The 15,857-nt window shown below is 41.7% G+C and overlaps 3 protein-coding genes across 4 annotated transcripts; all 3 read right to left on the reverse strand.

The window, feature by feature from the left end:
* Positions 1 to 6,755: 6,755 nt before the first annotated feature.
* Positions 6,756 to 9,112, reverse strand: LOC141679834 (uncharacterized). Its single transcript, XM_074486217.1, has 5 exons — positions 8,832 to 9,112; positions 8,585 to 8,684; positions 7,959 to 8,389; positions 7,429 to 7,892; positions 6,756 to 7,141 (listed from the first exon to the last, which is right to left on the reverse strand). The coding sequence occupies exons 1-5, from the start codon at positions 9,110 to 9,112 to the stop codon at positions 6,756 to 6,758; spliced, it is 1,662 nt and encodes a 553-aa protein (XP_074342318.1).
* Positions 9,113 to 9,786: 674 nt separating this feature from the next.
* On the reverse strand, positions 9,787 to 10,902 carry LOC141679835 (uncharacterized). Its single transcript, XM_074486218.1, has one exon. It carries the CDS (start codon positions 10,900 to 10,902, stop codon positions 9,787 to 9,789), a length of 1,116 nt encoding a protein of 371 aa, XP_074342319.1.
* A 956-nt stretch (positions 10,903 to 11,858) lies between these two features.
* LOC141678832 (cell division control protein 2 homolog) lies at positions 11,859 to 15,638 on the reverse strand. 2 transcript variants are annotated; one of them, XR_012557922.1, is made up of 6 exons: positions 14,176 to 14,263; positions 13,083 to 14,086; positions 12,709 to 12,875; positions 12,538 to 12,625; positions 12,391 to 12,444; positions 11,859 to 12,176 (listed from the first exon to the last, which is right to left on the reverse strand). XR_012557922.1 is itself a non-coding variant. In XM_074485238.1 (6 exons), exons 3-6 carry the CDS (start codon positions 12,774 to 12,776, stop codon positions 12,144 to 12,146), a joined length of 243 nt encoding a protein of 80 aa, XP_074341339.1. In that variant the 5' UTR covers positions 12,777 to 12,875; positions 13,083 to 13,147; positions 15,185 to 15,638; the 3' UTR covers positions 11,859 to 12,143. The 2 variants fall into 2 exon arrangements, 1 of the variants encoding a protein (XP_074341339.1); XM_074485238.1 differs by lacking the exon at positions 14,176 to 14,263 and adding an exon at positions 15,185 to 15,638 and having other exon boundaries at positions 13,083 to 13,147.
* Between the last annotated feature and the right edge of the window lie 219 nt (positions 15,639 to 15,857).

A 15,857-nucleotide genomic window follows, 5' to 3' on the forward strand; every position in this document is an offset into this window, starting at 1 on the left:
TCTAAGGGGCTCCTCTAATGTGGCTCCAATGAAAGTCATCTTCTCAGGATTCTTGGGGTCTAAACGAATCGAAACCAAGTCTTCTGCTGGCTTTCCTCTCTTCTCATCATCTTCTCGGACATCCATATCTTCAATAGGAAGAACCTGCCCCCCAGCTCCATCTGCCTACACTCAATTTCATCTTTCAATTGCCTACACTCATCAGTGTCATGGCCAACATCTTTGTGAAATCTACAATATTTGCTCTTATCTAGCTTGGCGGGATCAGCCTTCAAGGGCTTAGGCCAAAGAATATCTCTATCTTTCTCAATCTCCATCAAAATCTGGCTTCTAGGAGCATTCAGCTTAGTGTACTCAGTGAACTTTTGCCCAGGTCCTCCCTTCTGGGGGGTTGAATCAGAATTTTGTTCGGTTCTAGGATACTTGTCCTTAGCAATATACTCCAAATCAGTTTTCCGCTTCTTGCCTCCAGTGGGCTCATTACTTACTACGGTCTTCCTCATGCTTTCTTCAACCTTGATATACTTCCCTGCCCTCTCCTGGAGTTGTAACATGCTTTCAGGGGGACGTTTGGCCAAGGACATTTTGAAAAACTCATCCCTAGTTCCTTGTTGTAGTGCTATCATGGCTACCTTATCATCAAGATCTGGGAATTTTAAAGCCTCCTTTGTGAAACGATTCAGGTAATCTCTAAGGGATTCCTTTGCTCCCTGCACAATACCCATAAGAGATGCTGAACTTTTATCATGGACTCTTCCACTGATGAACTGCTTAATAAAAGCCTGACTTAACTCTCTAAATGACCCAATGGAGTTTGGGGGCAAGCGACTATACCACCTCTGAGCCATACCCGACAGGGTTTGAGGGAAGGCCCGACACTTAATAGCGTCATTCACGGGTTGTAGTAGCAGTGCATTAGAGAATGTCCTAACATGGTTAGCGGGGTCTCCCGTGCCATCATAGGCTTTGATGGTTGGCATCTTAAACTTCCTTGAGATATGGGCATTCATTATCTCTTCAGTGAAGGGCGGAGTAGGATCATCAGGATCTCCAAGGGGAAGAAGATTGCTTGGATCAGTTCTTGGGACAACAGCCCTTCTTCGTACCGGACCATCCAGGTCTATGACAGGAGGAGGATTTCTCCCCTAGGAGGTATCTGGGGCCTGGTGTCCTGGTGTGCCTCCAAGTCGCGCCTCAGCCTTTGGATCTCAGCCTCATGAGCCCTGATCCTTTCCTGCACTTCTTGGGGATTCACCCCTTGGGTGCTTCGAGGGCGTTGTCTTTTATCGGTTATCGGCTCCTTGCCAGGACGCCTCCTTCTTGGGGCCACTTCATCATCCGAAGATTCGGAGTCTCTCTCAGTATAAGGACCAGAAAATTCCCGATCCTCGGGGATAGGAGCCAAACCTCGTATATAGGGGGCGATTGCCCTCGTGCTTCGTTTCGCCCAGCATGTCCACTTCCTCCAACCTCAGGGTAAAGGGGCATCCCGTAAGGGGGGTTAGTAGTAACAACAGTTGAATATTCATACCCGAGGGGTCTAGAAGTCACAGGTACATACACTTGTTGAACTTGAAGATTCGGACCTTGAATAGTCGGGGGAGTCGTCCCTTGTGGCTGAGGTTGAGTTGCCCCTATCTGGGCTTCCCCTTGAGTAGATGCATAAGTTGAGTGGGGAGGAATCTCCACGGTTGACGAAATCACCTGGGTTATCCCTGATGGTGTTCCTTCCTCCAGAGCTCTAATTGTTCTCCGTGTTCTCGCCATGGTTGTTGTTGTGCTTTCCCACAGACGGCGCCAAATTTTCTAGGTTGAGGGATAGAGCCCTTTATATAGAAGTGAGGCTAGGATTAGACTTCTGTTGGGAGACTTGGTGGACAAGTCTCCAACTTAGACGGTGATTAGGAGTCCTATCGAGGAAGGAGTTCCAGAACCTTCTGTGTAGGACTTTGAGTCCGTTTAGAACACACGTCTCTGCTCTTCCAGCCGTATTGGGCCTATTCCGTGAACAGCCTGTGTTCGTGGACCTTGACGACCTCAGCTAGTGGGCCTTGTCAGTATGGGTCGTCTTGAGTCTACTATGAGTTCGGACCAGACAGGCCTATACTGGACTTTTAGACAAGAAGCCCAAGTGTAATTAATGTGACATTTAATGTGTCTTTAGGATGTATTTTCTATCCATATCATTTGCCCCCAACTTCCGTGAATACTGCTCGAGTTTTCATGGAAGTTATAATGGTCTATTCACAACTCGGGTACTTTCGACCCTTCTCGGGTATCGGCCCTTCATGGGTATCAGCCCTTCATGGGTATCGCCGCGGTATCGTAAAGTGTGGAGCGACCTACACGTTTACAACTGCATATTAGTGTGAGAATACACACTTAAGGCCCTCGTAGGGGCTATTTGAATGGTGTTCAACACTAAACGGTCCTAATCGGGACTATAAAGCGAGCGTTTATCACCCTTTAACCTTCATAAAGGTTAATTATACGGTGAAAGCTGCTAATTGGCCCTAATCGGGGATAATCGACCCTAATCAGGACTAATTTCCATGTACAAGTTGCTAATTAGGCTTAAAAGAGCCCAATTTTAAGCTATAATGCACTAATTGGCTTTAATCAAGGCTAATATGCCCTACTCGGGGCTAATTAAGACTAATCAGTGTACATAAGACACTAATTATCCTTAATTCACACTAATTATAAGAGTGAATGGGTTAAACGGCCCTAATCTGGGCTAATTTTATCGTACAAAACACTAATTTTCCCTAATTTGGGTTAATTACGCTTAATATACACTAATCGGCCATAAAATGGGCTTAATTTCACTAATAGGCCCTAATCTGGGCTTAATCATAAAATCCTGAAAATTTAACAAAATTTAAAAATTTTCTGATTTTTTTTCATTTTTTCCAATTTTTTTCCAAAATTTTCGAAGGGGGACATCGGGGTTGAGCAGAACCTCCTGGGGCAAAGGCTCTGCTCGGCCTCATGCCCCCAATTGTGGGCTACTCGGCCACTTTGGAGGAGACCCTCCTGATTGGCCACCTTCTGGTCAGCCACTTTTTGGTTGGCCTGGAGGTGGTTGACCAGGGGTTCCTGCCCCTCACTTTTTTTTCGAACTTCTCACTAAGAGTTCTAGGTTTATACACACCTTACCATGCTTTTGTTGTCCTTGATTGTCCATGGAATTAATTTCAAAGTTGCCTATGAGTTCCTCAGGGCTCTGCCATGGCTGTTCCAATGAACGTTCTGTACTCATCATGGTGGACGTTCTGTACTCGTTCTTGCTGAACGCTCTGTGTTCCACTAAACTTTCCCTTATAGTAAGTCTTGTACTCCATAAAATTTGTCTAAACTTCCCTTTTAGGATGTTACGCACTCCAACCAACTCGTTCTCGTAGACGTTCTAGTCTTCACGAAACTTGGTTCTATTGGGAGTTATCCTTTTCAAGAAATCTCCAAAGGACATCTCAAGGAGGCCTCTGGAGCAACTTTTGAGGGCCTCAAGGCTCTCCTATAAGAGATTTTAGTGAGTAAAAAGACCTTAACTTGTTGGCTGGTAGGCCAAGGCCATTACAGAGGTAAGTTGTGGCCGTCATGGCTCTGCTATGAAGGCTCTTGGTTGGCCAAAAGGCCTCAACATGTTGCTTGGCCGGCCGGGGCTTCCCCGCACGTAAGTTGTGACCGTCATGGATCTGATACGGAGGCTCCTGGTAGGCCAAAAGGCCTCCATTTGTTTCCTGGTCGGCCGGAGCTTCCCCGCATGGAAGTTGTGGCCATCATTGCTCTGATATAGAGGCTCCTGGTTGGCCAAAAGGCCTCCATTTGTTGCCTGGTCGGCCAGAGCTTCCCCGAATGAAAGTTGAGGCCATCATGGCTATGATACGGAGGCTCCTAGTAGGCCAACAGGTCTCCATTTATTTCCTGGACAGCCGGAGATTCCCCGCATGAAAGATGTGGTCATCATGGTTTTATACGGAGGCTCCTAGTAGGCCAAAAGGCCTCCATTTGTTGCCTGGTCGGCCGGAGCTTCCCCGCATGGAAGTTGTGGCCATCATTGCTCTGATACGGAGGCTCCTAGTTGGCCAAAAGGCCTCCATTTGTTGCCTGGTCGGCCAGAGCTTCCCCGAATGGAAGTTGAGGCCGTCATGGCTATGATACGGAGGCTTCTGGTAGGCCAAAAGGCCTCCATTTATTGCCTGGACAGCTGGAGCTTCCCCGCATGAAAGTTGTGGTCGTCATGGCTCTGATACAGAGGCTCCTAGTAGCCCAAAAGGCCTCCATTTGTTGCCTGGTCGGCCGGAGCTTCCCTGCATGGAAGTTGAGGCCGTCATGGCTCTGATACGGAAGCTCCTGGTAGGCCAAAAGGCCTCCATTTGTTTCCTGGTCAGCTGGAGCTTCCCCGCATGGAAGTTGTGATCGTCATGGCTCTGATATAGATGCTCCTTGTCGGCCATATGCCCCCCATGTGTGGGATGGTCGGCCGTGAGTGGTCTTAATGGACCTTGAGAGTCTCATGCAGGGTAGTCTGCTCCGTTAGGAGGAGAACGTTCTATTCTTGTATTTGTAAGTTTAGCTAAAAAGTTAATCTTGTCTTAATCTTTACCAGTTTTGCTAATCATGGTGATTAAAATAATCGTCCCTTAGTTAAGACTAATGACTTTGTGTTTAGCCTCAGCATCCTGTTCTTCATGAAACTTATTTTCGTGGACGTCCTAGTCTTCACGAAATTTGTTCTCATGGACTCTTTAGCCTTCACGAAACTTGTTCTCGTGGACATTCTAGTCTTCACGAAACTTTTTCTCATTGGGCGCCCACTTTTTCAAGATTTTCTCAAGGAATTTCAGACGAGTTCCACTGGAAAACCTTCAGAAGGGTCTGAATCAACCCTACAGGGGTTCCTGGTCAGCTATAAGGCTTTCATGTGGCATGGTCAACAATCCTGCTCTTTTTGGTGGACGTTCTGCCCTTTTTCTAGTGAGCGTTATGTACTTGTTCTCGTGAACGTTCTAGTCTTCACGAAATATATTTCCCTCCGTGAGGGTTCTAGTCGGCCTAATCCTTCCTTGTGGAGGACTAAGCGTCACTAACTCTTGGTAGGCCAGAATCTCACCTCCGTGAGCTCTTACGCTTTATGAAACTTGTTCTCGTGAACGTTCTGTTCTTTAAGAAACTTGTTTCCGTGGAATTTCTTGTCTTCACCAGGAGCATCCCTTGGCTCTAGTTCATGGTTTTCTTGGAACCTTCATTTGGGGGGCATCCCTATTAGTTTTGGACGTCTGGAGACGTTCTTTCAAGGACGTCCTAGTTGGCCTAACCCCTCCATGTGGAGGAGTCGGCTTCAAGGACTCTTGGTCGGTCATAGAGACCAAGTACTTGAGGCCCTAGTCGGCCGTAACCTCAATGTCTAGAGCTTCTTGGCCCTTCGGGACCTCATTTTGTGGAAGTTCTTGAACTTCAATCTTCTCAATATCAAATCGTGGCTTAGACTTTCTTCTCTTTTTTTGTCCGACGAGTGCCTTGCCGGGTGGGGGCATCATCTGAAGACCCTTTAAATGGTTAAAGATCTTCATGGATGGATACTCGACCTCCTCTGGTCGGCCAAGGGATCCATTCATGACCCTTCTGGTCGGTCAGGGGGAAATATTTTTGCTTTCTTCGATAACATGTCTCGATCACATTCGTGACGAGCCTCGAACATAAACTATTATTTTCACGTTCTTGATGGATCCTCATAATTCAAAGGAAGCTTGTTAAACTGGCCTTAGAGGCTTCTCTGTCGAGGGTACCTATCTTCCTCCTAATTTACCATTGATTAAATTTATTTCAATTAGGCTGGAGTCTGTAGTATAGACTTTAGTCGACCAAATACATTTCGTGAAGTTAGCTTTCTAATATCTTTTTCTTATTAGGCCAACGCCTACTTCGCAATTTCTTTCACTACGAGTGCAAATGAAGGAGTGAGCACATGGCCTTGGAGGCATTGATGAAGAAACTTGAGCAGAAGTTTTAGGATTGGGACTTTAGAGCTCTCTTAGAGTTTATGAACAGTCGGAAGACTTACTCAAGATGATGGACACACATGATGATGAGGTACGCTCTGTTAATATGTCCATTTGCTCTGTTCATATCTCTTACCCGGATATGGTAAATTTGTGGGGCTTTCCTATCCTTTGGGTTGTTTCTGAGGTTGCCACTATTGGCCAATCATCTAATTTTGGACTATAGATTGTCCTTTAGTGTTTAGGCCTTGCATGGCTTTGTTTGCCGTGTGTGGCTTTTATCTATTTGCGGTCCTTCATGGACTTGAACATCTTCGGTGTGTAACCTAATTGTTCATCATGACTTGATTTATGATCCTTCAGGATCTCCTGCATTTGTAGTTTGATTTCATATTCATCTTTTATTTTTGGTACTTTGGTCCTTCAGGACTTTTATTCATTAGATGCTCGTACACTGGTTGACCTTATTCCTCCATTTACTACTAAGTACTAGGAGCATGTCTTTTATGTCCTAAACATAATAAACCTTCAGGTTCGAAATGTACCAGGTATGAGGCACTTTGTCACCACTCAGGGTTTCCAGCTAGTAGGATCCTCGTCATAATATTTTCTTGGCCTTATACGGTATTTCCCAGTTAGGGGTTAGCTTTTCTTTCTCTTCAACTCCTGATGCCTCAATCTTTCTTAAGATAAAGTCTCCTTGGTAAAAGAACCTTTCTTTAACCTTCTATTATAATAGAGAGAGGCTCTTCATTGATGCTCTGCATTGTGGGTGCTGGACTCATCTCTGACCTCATCAATGGGATCGAGAGTGAGCCTCATGCCTTCTTCATTGATTTCCAATTCATAAGCTTCGATCCTAGGGGATCCATGTGTGATTTCAAGGGGCACCACGACCTCGGCTCCGTAAGGCAGCATAAATGGGGTAGCTTCAATAGTCACTTTGCAGGTGGTACGATATACCCATAGTATAGGCAGAAACCCATCCTCCCAAGTGTTTCTTAAGCGTTCAACCCTCTTCTTAAGTCCATCAAAGATGATTCTGTTAGCAACTTTCGCTTGCCTGTTTTCCTGTGGGTGTGCAACCGAGGTGAAGTGAAGTTTTATGCTGTTATTGTCGCAGTACTCTCTGAACTCTGCATTATCAAATTATTTTCCATTATCCATGACAAGGATGCGGGGGATTCCATATCGGCATATCATATTCTCCCAGAAGAATAGAGTAATTTGTTTGGTGGTTATCTTGGCCAGTAGTTTAGCCTCAATCCACTTCTTAAAGTAGTCTATGACTACCACAATGAACTTCCTCTATCCCGATGCTACAGGGAATGGTCCAAGTATGTCCATTCCCCACATTACAAAAGGGATGGGTGTGTTGATCGATGTAAGCCTCTCTGAGGGATGTCATACTATTGGAGCGTGCCTCTGCATCTGACATATTTCTTCACATAAGTCTTTGCATCGGCTACTATAGTTGGCCAGTAGAATCCCAACCGAGTTATCTTATGAGCGAGGGCCCTGTCCCCCAAGAATTGTCCATAAATCCCTTCATGGACTTCTTTAAGTACCTCATCTGCTTCAAGAGGTCTTAAGCACTTCAAGTACGGAATAACAAAGGACCTTTTGTAAAGAAGGCCTTCAATCAATACATATCTCAATGCTCTAACCAACAGCTTGCGTGTCTCCTGGGCATTGTCGGGTAGCCACCCAATTTCTATATGGGTCTTGATCGGGTCTATCCAACAGCTTGCCACACCAACCGGTGCTATCAGATTTATGACATGAATAGTAGATGTCTTCAAGACCTGGAAGTAAATACTTCTCGGATAGTTCTCGATTTTAGACGAGGCGAACTGAGATAAGGCATCCGCTGTAGTGTTCTCCTCTCTGGGAACATGTTCTGCGTACCATTAATCGAACTGAGTCAGTATTCCTTTTACGACTCTCAGGTACTTGGCCATAGTATTATCCTTGGCCTCAAACTCCCCATTAACTTGAGCAACTGCAAGTCTCGAGTCTCCACAGAACTTCAGGTTTTTGGCCCTCACAGCTCTAGCCAAGCCTAAGCCAGCTATCAATGCTTCATATTCTGCTTCGTTGTTCGTAGTTGAAAAATCCAACTCCAAAGCATACTCAATCATAAACCCATCAAGGCTTTGCAAAACTAGGCCTGCGCCACTAGATTTTATTTTGGACGCTCCGTCAAAATGGAGAACCCAATATTCTTTCAGAGTTGTTTCTTCATCCTTCTCTCCTTCTTCTGGGGTTACTATCTCTTGCCCCCCGACTTCTTGGTCGTTAATCGTACATTTGACTATGAAGTCTGCTAAGTCCTGAGCCTTGATGGCCGTTTGAGGCTTATACTTGATATCAAATTCTCCTAACTAAATTGCCCACTTGATGAGCCTTTCACTGGCCTTCGGGCTATGAAGAATGTTCCTTAAGGGTTGGTCCGTCAGGACTTTAATCTTGTGAGCCTGGAAGTATGGTCTCAAATTCCTCGAGGCTATGATGAGAGCAAGCACGAACTTCTCCATGGTGGAGTAATTCAACTCTGCTCCATGGAGCACCTTGCTTACATAGTATACAGTCTTTTGGAGCTTCCGCTCTTCCTTCACGAGGACCGTACTCACGGCTTGTTCAGACACCGCGAGGTACAAATAGAGAGTGTCCTCCGGACTTCATTTAGCCAACAACGGGGCTTCAGTCATGTACTTATTCAGCTGTTCAAAGGCCTCTTGGCTCTCAGCTATCCATTCAAAATCCTTCACCTTCTTAAGGGTTTTGAAAAAGGGCAGACATTTTTCTCCAGACTTGGAGATGAACCTCCCTAGAGCTAAAATTATTCCTGTCAGCTTCTGAACTTCCTTGATGGAACGTGGTGGCTCCATGTCTAGGATGGCTTTGATATCATGAGGGTTGGCCTCTATCCCCCTCTTAGAGACCATATGACCCAAAAAATTTCCAAACCCAACGCCAAAAGCATACTTGGCTGGGTTTAACATCATCTTGTGGTGTCTCAACACTTCAAATGCCTCTCTGAGGTGGCTAATATGATCAATCTTGCTTAGGCTTTTGTCTAACATGTCATCAACATAGACCTCCATGGTCTTCCCAATTAGATGGGAAAATATCTTGTTTACCAGTCTTTGGTAAGTAGCTCCTGCATTCTTAAGTCCAAAAGCCATAACAAGATAAGAAAATACACCAAAGTCAGTTATGAAAGATACCTTGGGGGTGTCATCCTTATGCATTCTAATTTGATTATAACCACTGAAGCCATCCATAAAACTTAGCATCTTGTGTCCAGCAGTGGCATCTATCAGGGTATCAATTCTTGGTGGGGGTAGCAGTCCTTGGGACATGCATCATTCAAGTCAGTGAAGTCAATACACATCCTCCACTTTCCATTGGCCTTTTTAGCTATTACGGGATTGGCCAACATTTAGGAAATTGCACTTCCTCAATAAATCTAGCTTCTAAAAGCTTCTCGACCTCCTGCTTAATGGCTTCCAGCCTATAAGGGGCATAAGTTATCTTCTTTTGCTTTACAGCCTTCCGAGTTGGATCAACATTCAACCTATGAGTTATAAGGTTTGGGTCAATCCCAGGCATATCAGCTGCTCTCCAAGCAAATAAATCATTGTTTTCTTGGAGGAAAGTTGTCATTCGTCCCTTCAAGGGCTTGTCCAGAGATGCCCCAATATAGGTGACCTTCTCGGGGTCTAAGGGATCTAAGGGAATTGGGACCAAGTCATCGACTGGCTTCCCTCGTAGTTCATCATTCTCTCAGACATCCATGTCTTCTATGGGGAGGACCTGCCCCCCAGTTCCATCGGGCCATTTTCTGATCTCCTCTCGCTTCTCCAACACCATTCCTAGTTGGGAACTTCAGCACCATGTAGTAGGTTGAGGGCACAGCCTTAAAAGCATGGATCCCTGTTCTACCCATCATAGCATTGTAGGTAGAGGCTGCCTTGACAACCTGGAAGTTTAACATCCGTGTGGCCTCCCTGGATTCCTCCCCGATAGTTACGGGAAGTTGTATTGCTCCTTCGACTTTGCATTCCACATGGTTAAACCCGTAGATGGGTGCGTCGGATGGAGTCAGTTGAGAATCATTGTAGCCCATCCTTATGAATGTGTCATGGAATAGAATATCCACGGAAGCTCCATTATACACTAGGACCCTCATAACAGGACAATTTCCAAATATCAGAGTGATAACCAGAGGATCATCCTGAGGAAATTTCAAACCTTCAAGGTCTGGGTCACCAAATTCAAGCGTTATCTCTGACTTAAAACGCTTAAATGGCTCTCCAACTATGCTCATTACTTCTCTTGCATAAGCTTTTCGGCAGTTCCTTGTAGTACCAGCTGCTGTAGATCCTCCTGAGATCATATTGATTATTGGCCCTCGGGGCTGTAGGTTGCGATCTCTGTCGTTACCCCTCTGATCGTCATCTCTTCGATCATTATCTCTCTTTTGGCCTCCGGCCTCTTCACCCTTGGTGAAATGTCTAAACTTTCCCCTTCGGATTAGATACTCAATCTCATCCTTGAGTTTCCTACAATCGTCAGTATCATGACCGACATCTTTGTGAAACCTACAGTACTGATTCTTGTCTCTTTTCTCGGGGTCTCTCCTTAGTGGCTTCGGCCATTTGAAGTCCTTATCCTTTTCAATTTCCATAAGGATTTGGCTCCTTGGGGTGTTCAACCTCACATACTCAGCAAACCTTGGCTGCTGATTCTTTTTAGAAGAGGAGGAGTCAGAGCTTTTACCAATTCGTGGATACTTGTCCTTAGCGTCGTACTCCTGATCTGTATTCCTCTTCTTACTTCCAGTAGGTTCATTGTTCACAGCTGTCTTTTTCATACTCTCCTCCACCTTCATATACTTTCCGGCTCTATCCTAGAGTTGCAGCATACTTTCGGCAGGGCGCTTAGCCAGGGACATCTTAAAGAACTCGTCTTTAGTCCCTTGTTGTAGAGCTATCATAGCTACCTTATCATCAAGATCTGGGACCTTCAAATCCTCCTTCATAAATCGATTCAGATACTCTTTCACGGACTCCTTTTTCCCTTGGATTATGTCCATGAGATAAGCTGAACTCTTCTCATGCACTCTGCCACCACTACTAGAAATATGGCATCAGACATCGGTTCAGAACCAATGTTAAAAAAAATTGAATCGATGTCTTCGCGTGTGATGTTAAATGTCATCAGCCTTTGACATCGGTTAACAGCCGATGTCTATTACAGTGCTATACATCGGTTTTAAGATTAAATGTGATGTCTTTGCAACAAATTTTAGCTTTTATTACAGTTTTTTAGGTGAATATGAGTATATTATAAGGTATTTATCCATTAAAATATGAATCCTACAAGCTCTAAAAGCCATTTATTAAATTTTTTTTGAACAAACCGATGTGAGATGCTAGATCAGACATCAGTTAGATTAGTTGTCCGATATGAAATGTTTGATCAGACATCGGTTAAATTAGCCCCCCAATGTGAAATAATGGATAAGACGTGGATGTTCTTCAAGAAACCGATGTTAAATCTTTTTGTTTAACATCAGTCAATTTCTCTAACCGATGTTATTTGACTTAAAATACATTGAGTTTCTTTTCAGAACTGATGTCAAATGACTATTTCACATCGGGTTTTTAGTTCTTTTTCGTTTAATATTATTTTACATGATGTCTTTTGTACATTTTTTATATCGGTTTACATGTACCATTGTGATGTTAATGTTCAGTAAATTATATACCATCCTGGTACTATTTAGAGCCACAGGGAACCAAAACAATGCAACATCCCAACAAAAAACATCCAAACAGATACATAAAGGTACTCATTCAAATTACAAATCTAATACCAAAATATTACTCATACCATACTATACATACATTTAAAATAAAATACAAGCATTCCATTATCCAACTCATACTATACTAATTTTTAAGTACCCTATTCTTAAATTCCGACAACTCCATCCGAAAGAGTTCGACTCTCGTGATACCTATACTAAAGGTGTTCATTGGACCCTCAAGCAACACTTAATGATTATTGGAATTCATATATGACCCTGGATACCATGGAAGTACTCGTGTTCAAGCGCTTCAGCAACTGTTATTCTTTCACTTGGATTCTATGCAGCATATTCTGACAGATTAAGAGGAAATTAGTTATTAATTACTCATGATATTTACGTTCTACATATAAAAGAGCGTTGGAAAAATTACTGAACAAAAGTGAAAGTTCAACAAGCATATAAAAGTTTCATCTTTGATATTTGCTAAAATTTTAAACGGGAGCATGCATATAGTTGGATATTGGGATAGATGGAGAATTTAATATCTTAAATTGAAGAACTCACTGATAGAAAATTTATTCCTGCTGGTTCAAGACCTTGAATTACTTCCGTAAGATTCTAAAGGAAGAACATATGACTAAAAATTAGTTCTTTTAAGATTAATGCTACCAGAGGGTGAAGGGAAATAACTACACGGAGATCCTGCATTACCTTAGGAGGAAAAACTGTTTGCTTGCTGATAGTGGGACACAATGTGATCACTCTAGGCCACATTTCCTCATTAGGTGTGCCTAAAATGCTACATATAAATGAGCTTATAGAAGTCAGAATAGAAGCATGTTAAGCATATAATATGGCTAGATTTTTGTGCACTATATTCACCTGCATATATTGTTCAACAACTCAGGTGAACGACAGCTTTCCCCAAACAAATGGTGTCCCATCACCATTTCAGCAAATACACAGCCGACAGCCCAAATATCAGAAGGCGTGGATTAGTTGTCAGATCCGAGCAGAACTTCAGGAGCCATATTAGCAATATTTCCCACCTGGATGTAATTGTCAGCAGTACAGTTATTATTTGAATGAACAATGAAATAATTGACAGAAAAGGAGACAAGTATGTAACATGTAGGCTGGCTGCTTGTGAAGAAGAACAAAGTTGCAACAGATAATTTTATCTGATGCTTATTTCAATATAATTATGGATTCTCTTCCCAATTAAACATAAGGATGAAATAAATGCACATTCCTACCTGCATAGTAAGTGATCTGAGATGAATATCAATTTTCCTAGATAATCCATAGGACATTCTGAAATCTGAATTGAAGATGAAATCCATGAGGAATCGGATATCTGGGAACTGAACACATAAATCAGTTCTGTATATTTATACTACAAAGCTAACTGTTAGTATATGAAAGTTTATACTATGATGTATGAAGAAAAGATAACATGAATCTTATATGTTGTCTGATACTTCAGAAAAAAATTGAAAAAATTAGGTATCGAATTACATATCAGTACTTATGTTACACACATGCCACAGTACTAAATAAAGACTATAAGTTTGAAGATTATCTCACACTCAAACATACAAATTCCCAATAATTAGCAACTGGGTTATTGTGGTTGTCATATATCTTTAGGAACTTGCAAGATTCATTACAGTCTCCCCAAATTTTTTCCCTTTAGTTTTATATACAAGTACATATTCATCATATCGTAAATTTTTTACCTTGCCAGTTACTGCTATCGAAAGCTTAAAATGAGAACCTTCCAAACCAACCACACCCCCAAGAAGTAAACAGATGTCTAGGGGTTTGTTTGGTTCCCACCAACATCTTTTATGCAGTTGCTAAATACCAACCAACAATGGTCAGTCTTGAAAGAGAAGCATCACCATTGCATGGAGGAATAAGTTCCACAGGCAGATAGTGTTTACAATAGCATGGGAACTTGCTTCCTTCGAAATGCCTAACAAGCTCATCCTTCCCTTAAACGATAATTTTAACGAGCCAAAGAAATGTTGTTCAAAACTTTAAATCTTAAAACATTCATCTCAAAAATTTTCTTGCAAAAATCAAGATTTTTCCGTGTAATTTGGCCTATGTGATCTCGCAAGTCTTGCTTGAAGTGAAATATTTATTACCCAATTTATGGAATCCCCATTTGTAACCGGTCATCACCTGGTGAAAGATCTTGGCATATGGGGACTTGGTAAAATTGATGAATGTGTATCCTTTGTTTTGCTGGGTCCTGACATTTTATTTCGTTACAGGAACCTCATCAGTCTAAAGCCAAACCAAGCACAAATGATGATCATTTCTTATATTTCACACATTTACCTGAAATCTATTGGCAAGTAAAAGAAGTCGTATTCCAGCTTATACTTGGCACAACACTTGTCAAGGAATTTCATAAGCTCATCCCTACTGTAAATCATAAATAACCCACATTTACTAAATGGAAGAACATCTATAACTGTGGTCCTTTAAAAGAATAACTAAAAATTATTAATGCATCATATTAGAAAGAAAAGTAAATGAGCTGATCATATACAATAAACACAGTCCATGTTGATGGTCAATATTAAAATGTGAATTAATTGATGCATAATAAATGTTGATGATGATAATGGTCAACATTTGTGAACATGTAATCATGCATATAATGGGATAAGCATACTAACAATAGCAAGGGGATTTTTATAAAAAAATTATTAAAATAAGCTTTAAACAATAAGGCCATCCAACTTCCAGTTAGATGACTTTTCAGCTGCTGCTAAAGCATAAAGTCCAGAATCAAGATCAAAAATCAGTTGATACGCCTCATAAATGTTGAGAAATAATTACAACATCCCATAAAGACCTTAAAAAATTACAAAACACAAAGCTAAGAAAAGCAACCTAATGAACAAACTACTGATAAAGAAACTGAAGAGTGTGTACATGTTTGTATAATCACAACTGATGACCAGAAAAAGGACAAATCAGAACCCTTATAATTGACATTTCTCTACTATTTTATGGACTAGCCTACTCCTACAAAATCCAAGACATTTAAGCATGATAACAAGGGACCAGTATCATTGACATAATAGATGCAAAGCATCTAAACTTAAGGTGTAAATAAATTAATAGCAAATATACTATGTTACATTCAAAAGTAAAAAAATTGGCAATCAGCAAATAAAGGGTTAGAAAATTGGTGAGTAAAAGGTAGAAGCTAGCTCCTAGGCAAGAACAACAGTAAAAAGAATGACCATATAACTCAAGCTTTAAAGCTTCAGATCTATGAATGAAAACCTAATTAAAATCACAACCTAAAATTTAAAATAATCTGAAATTTACATACCTATTCAAACCAAACCAGTTGCTTACAAGGCTTGATTTCAAGCTATTAAATCAAATATTCCTAATTTCAAGCTCAATTTGTTATGAAAAACTCCAACCCTTTCATCAAACCATTATCAATCACTTTCACCAAGTCCAGAATCTGACCTTCCCCCAATCGATTTCGTATAAATCAAACCAAGGAAGTTTTTTTTAAAGATTATTAATCATGAATTGAACCCATTTCAAGTGGGGCATGTGCTTAATTACGGTACATGGTTTGAATTTCTGAATTAGTGAGTACTGATTTGTGAGGATGAAATATTTAGGTTTTGAGATGGGTTGATAGAGAGATGAGAGAGAGAGAGACGGAATAGAGAGGATATTGAGTCGAGGTTTGAGATATTGAGGATATTGGGTTTCAGTATTGAGAGAGATGGAGGGAGAGAGAGAATCGAGGTTACAGTCGGGTTTGAGTTGGATGTTTGAGTGAATGGAAAAATTTGAGAGAGATAATTTAGGAAAGGGGGAAATAAAAAATGAGGTAGCGGGGGAAAGATTTTTGGTGAAGGGGGGAAAGATTTTTGGTAAAGAGGGGAAATATTTGTATTAAAACAGGGAAAATGGCAAGTCAAATTTGAATTTTTTTAAAATTGGTCATACACAATGGCTTATAAAAATAACTGATGCTAAAG

This window comes from Apium graveolens, chromosome 8, assembly GCF_009905375.1.
Source record: "Apium graveolens cultivar Ventura chromosome 8, ASM990537v1, whole genome shotgun sequence".
NCBI classification, from domain to species: domain Eukaryota; kingdom Viridiplantae; phylum Streptophyta; class Magnoliopsida; order Apiales; family Apiaceae; genus Apium; species Apium graveolens.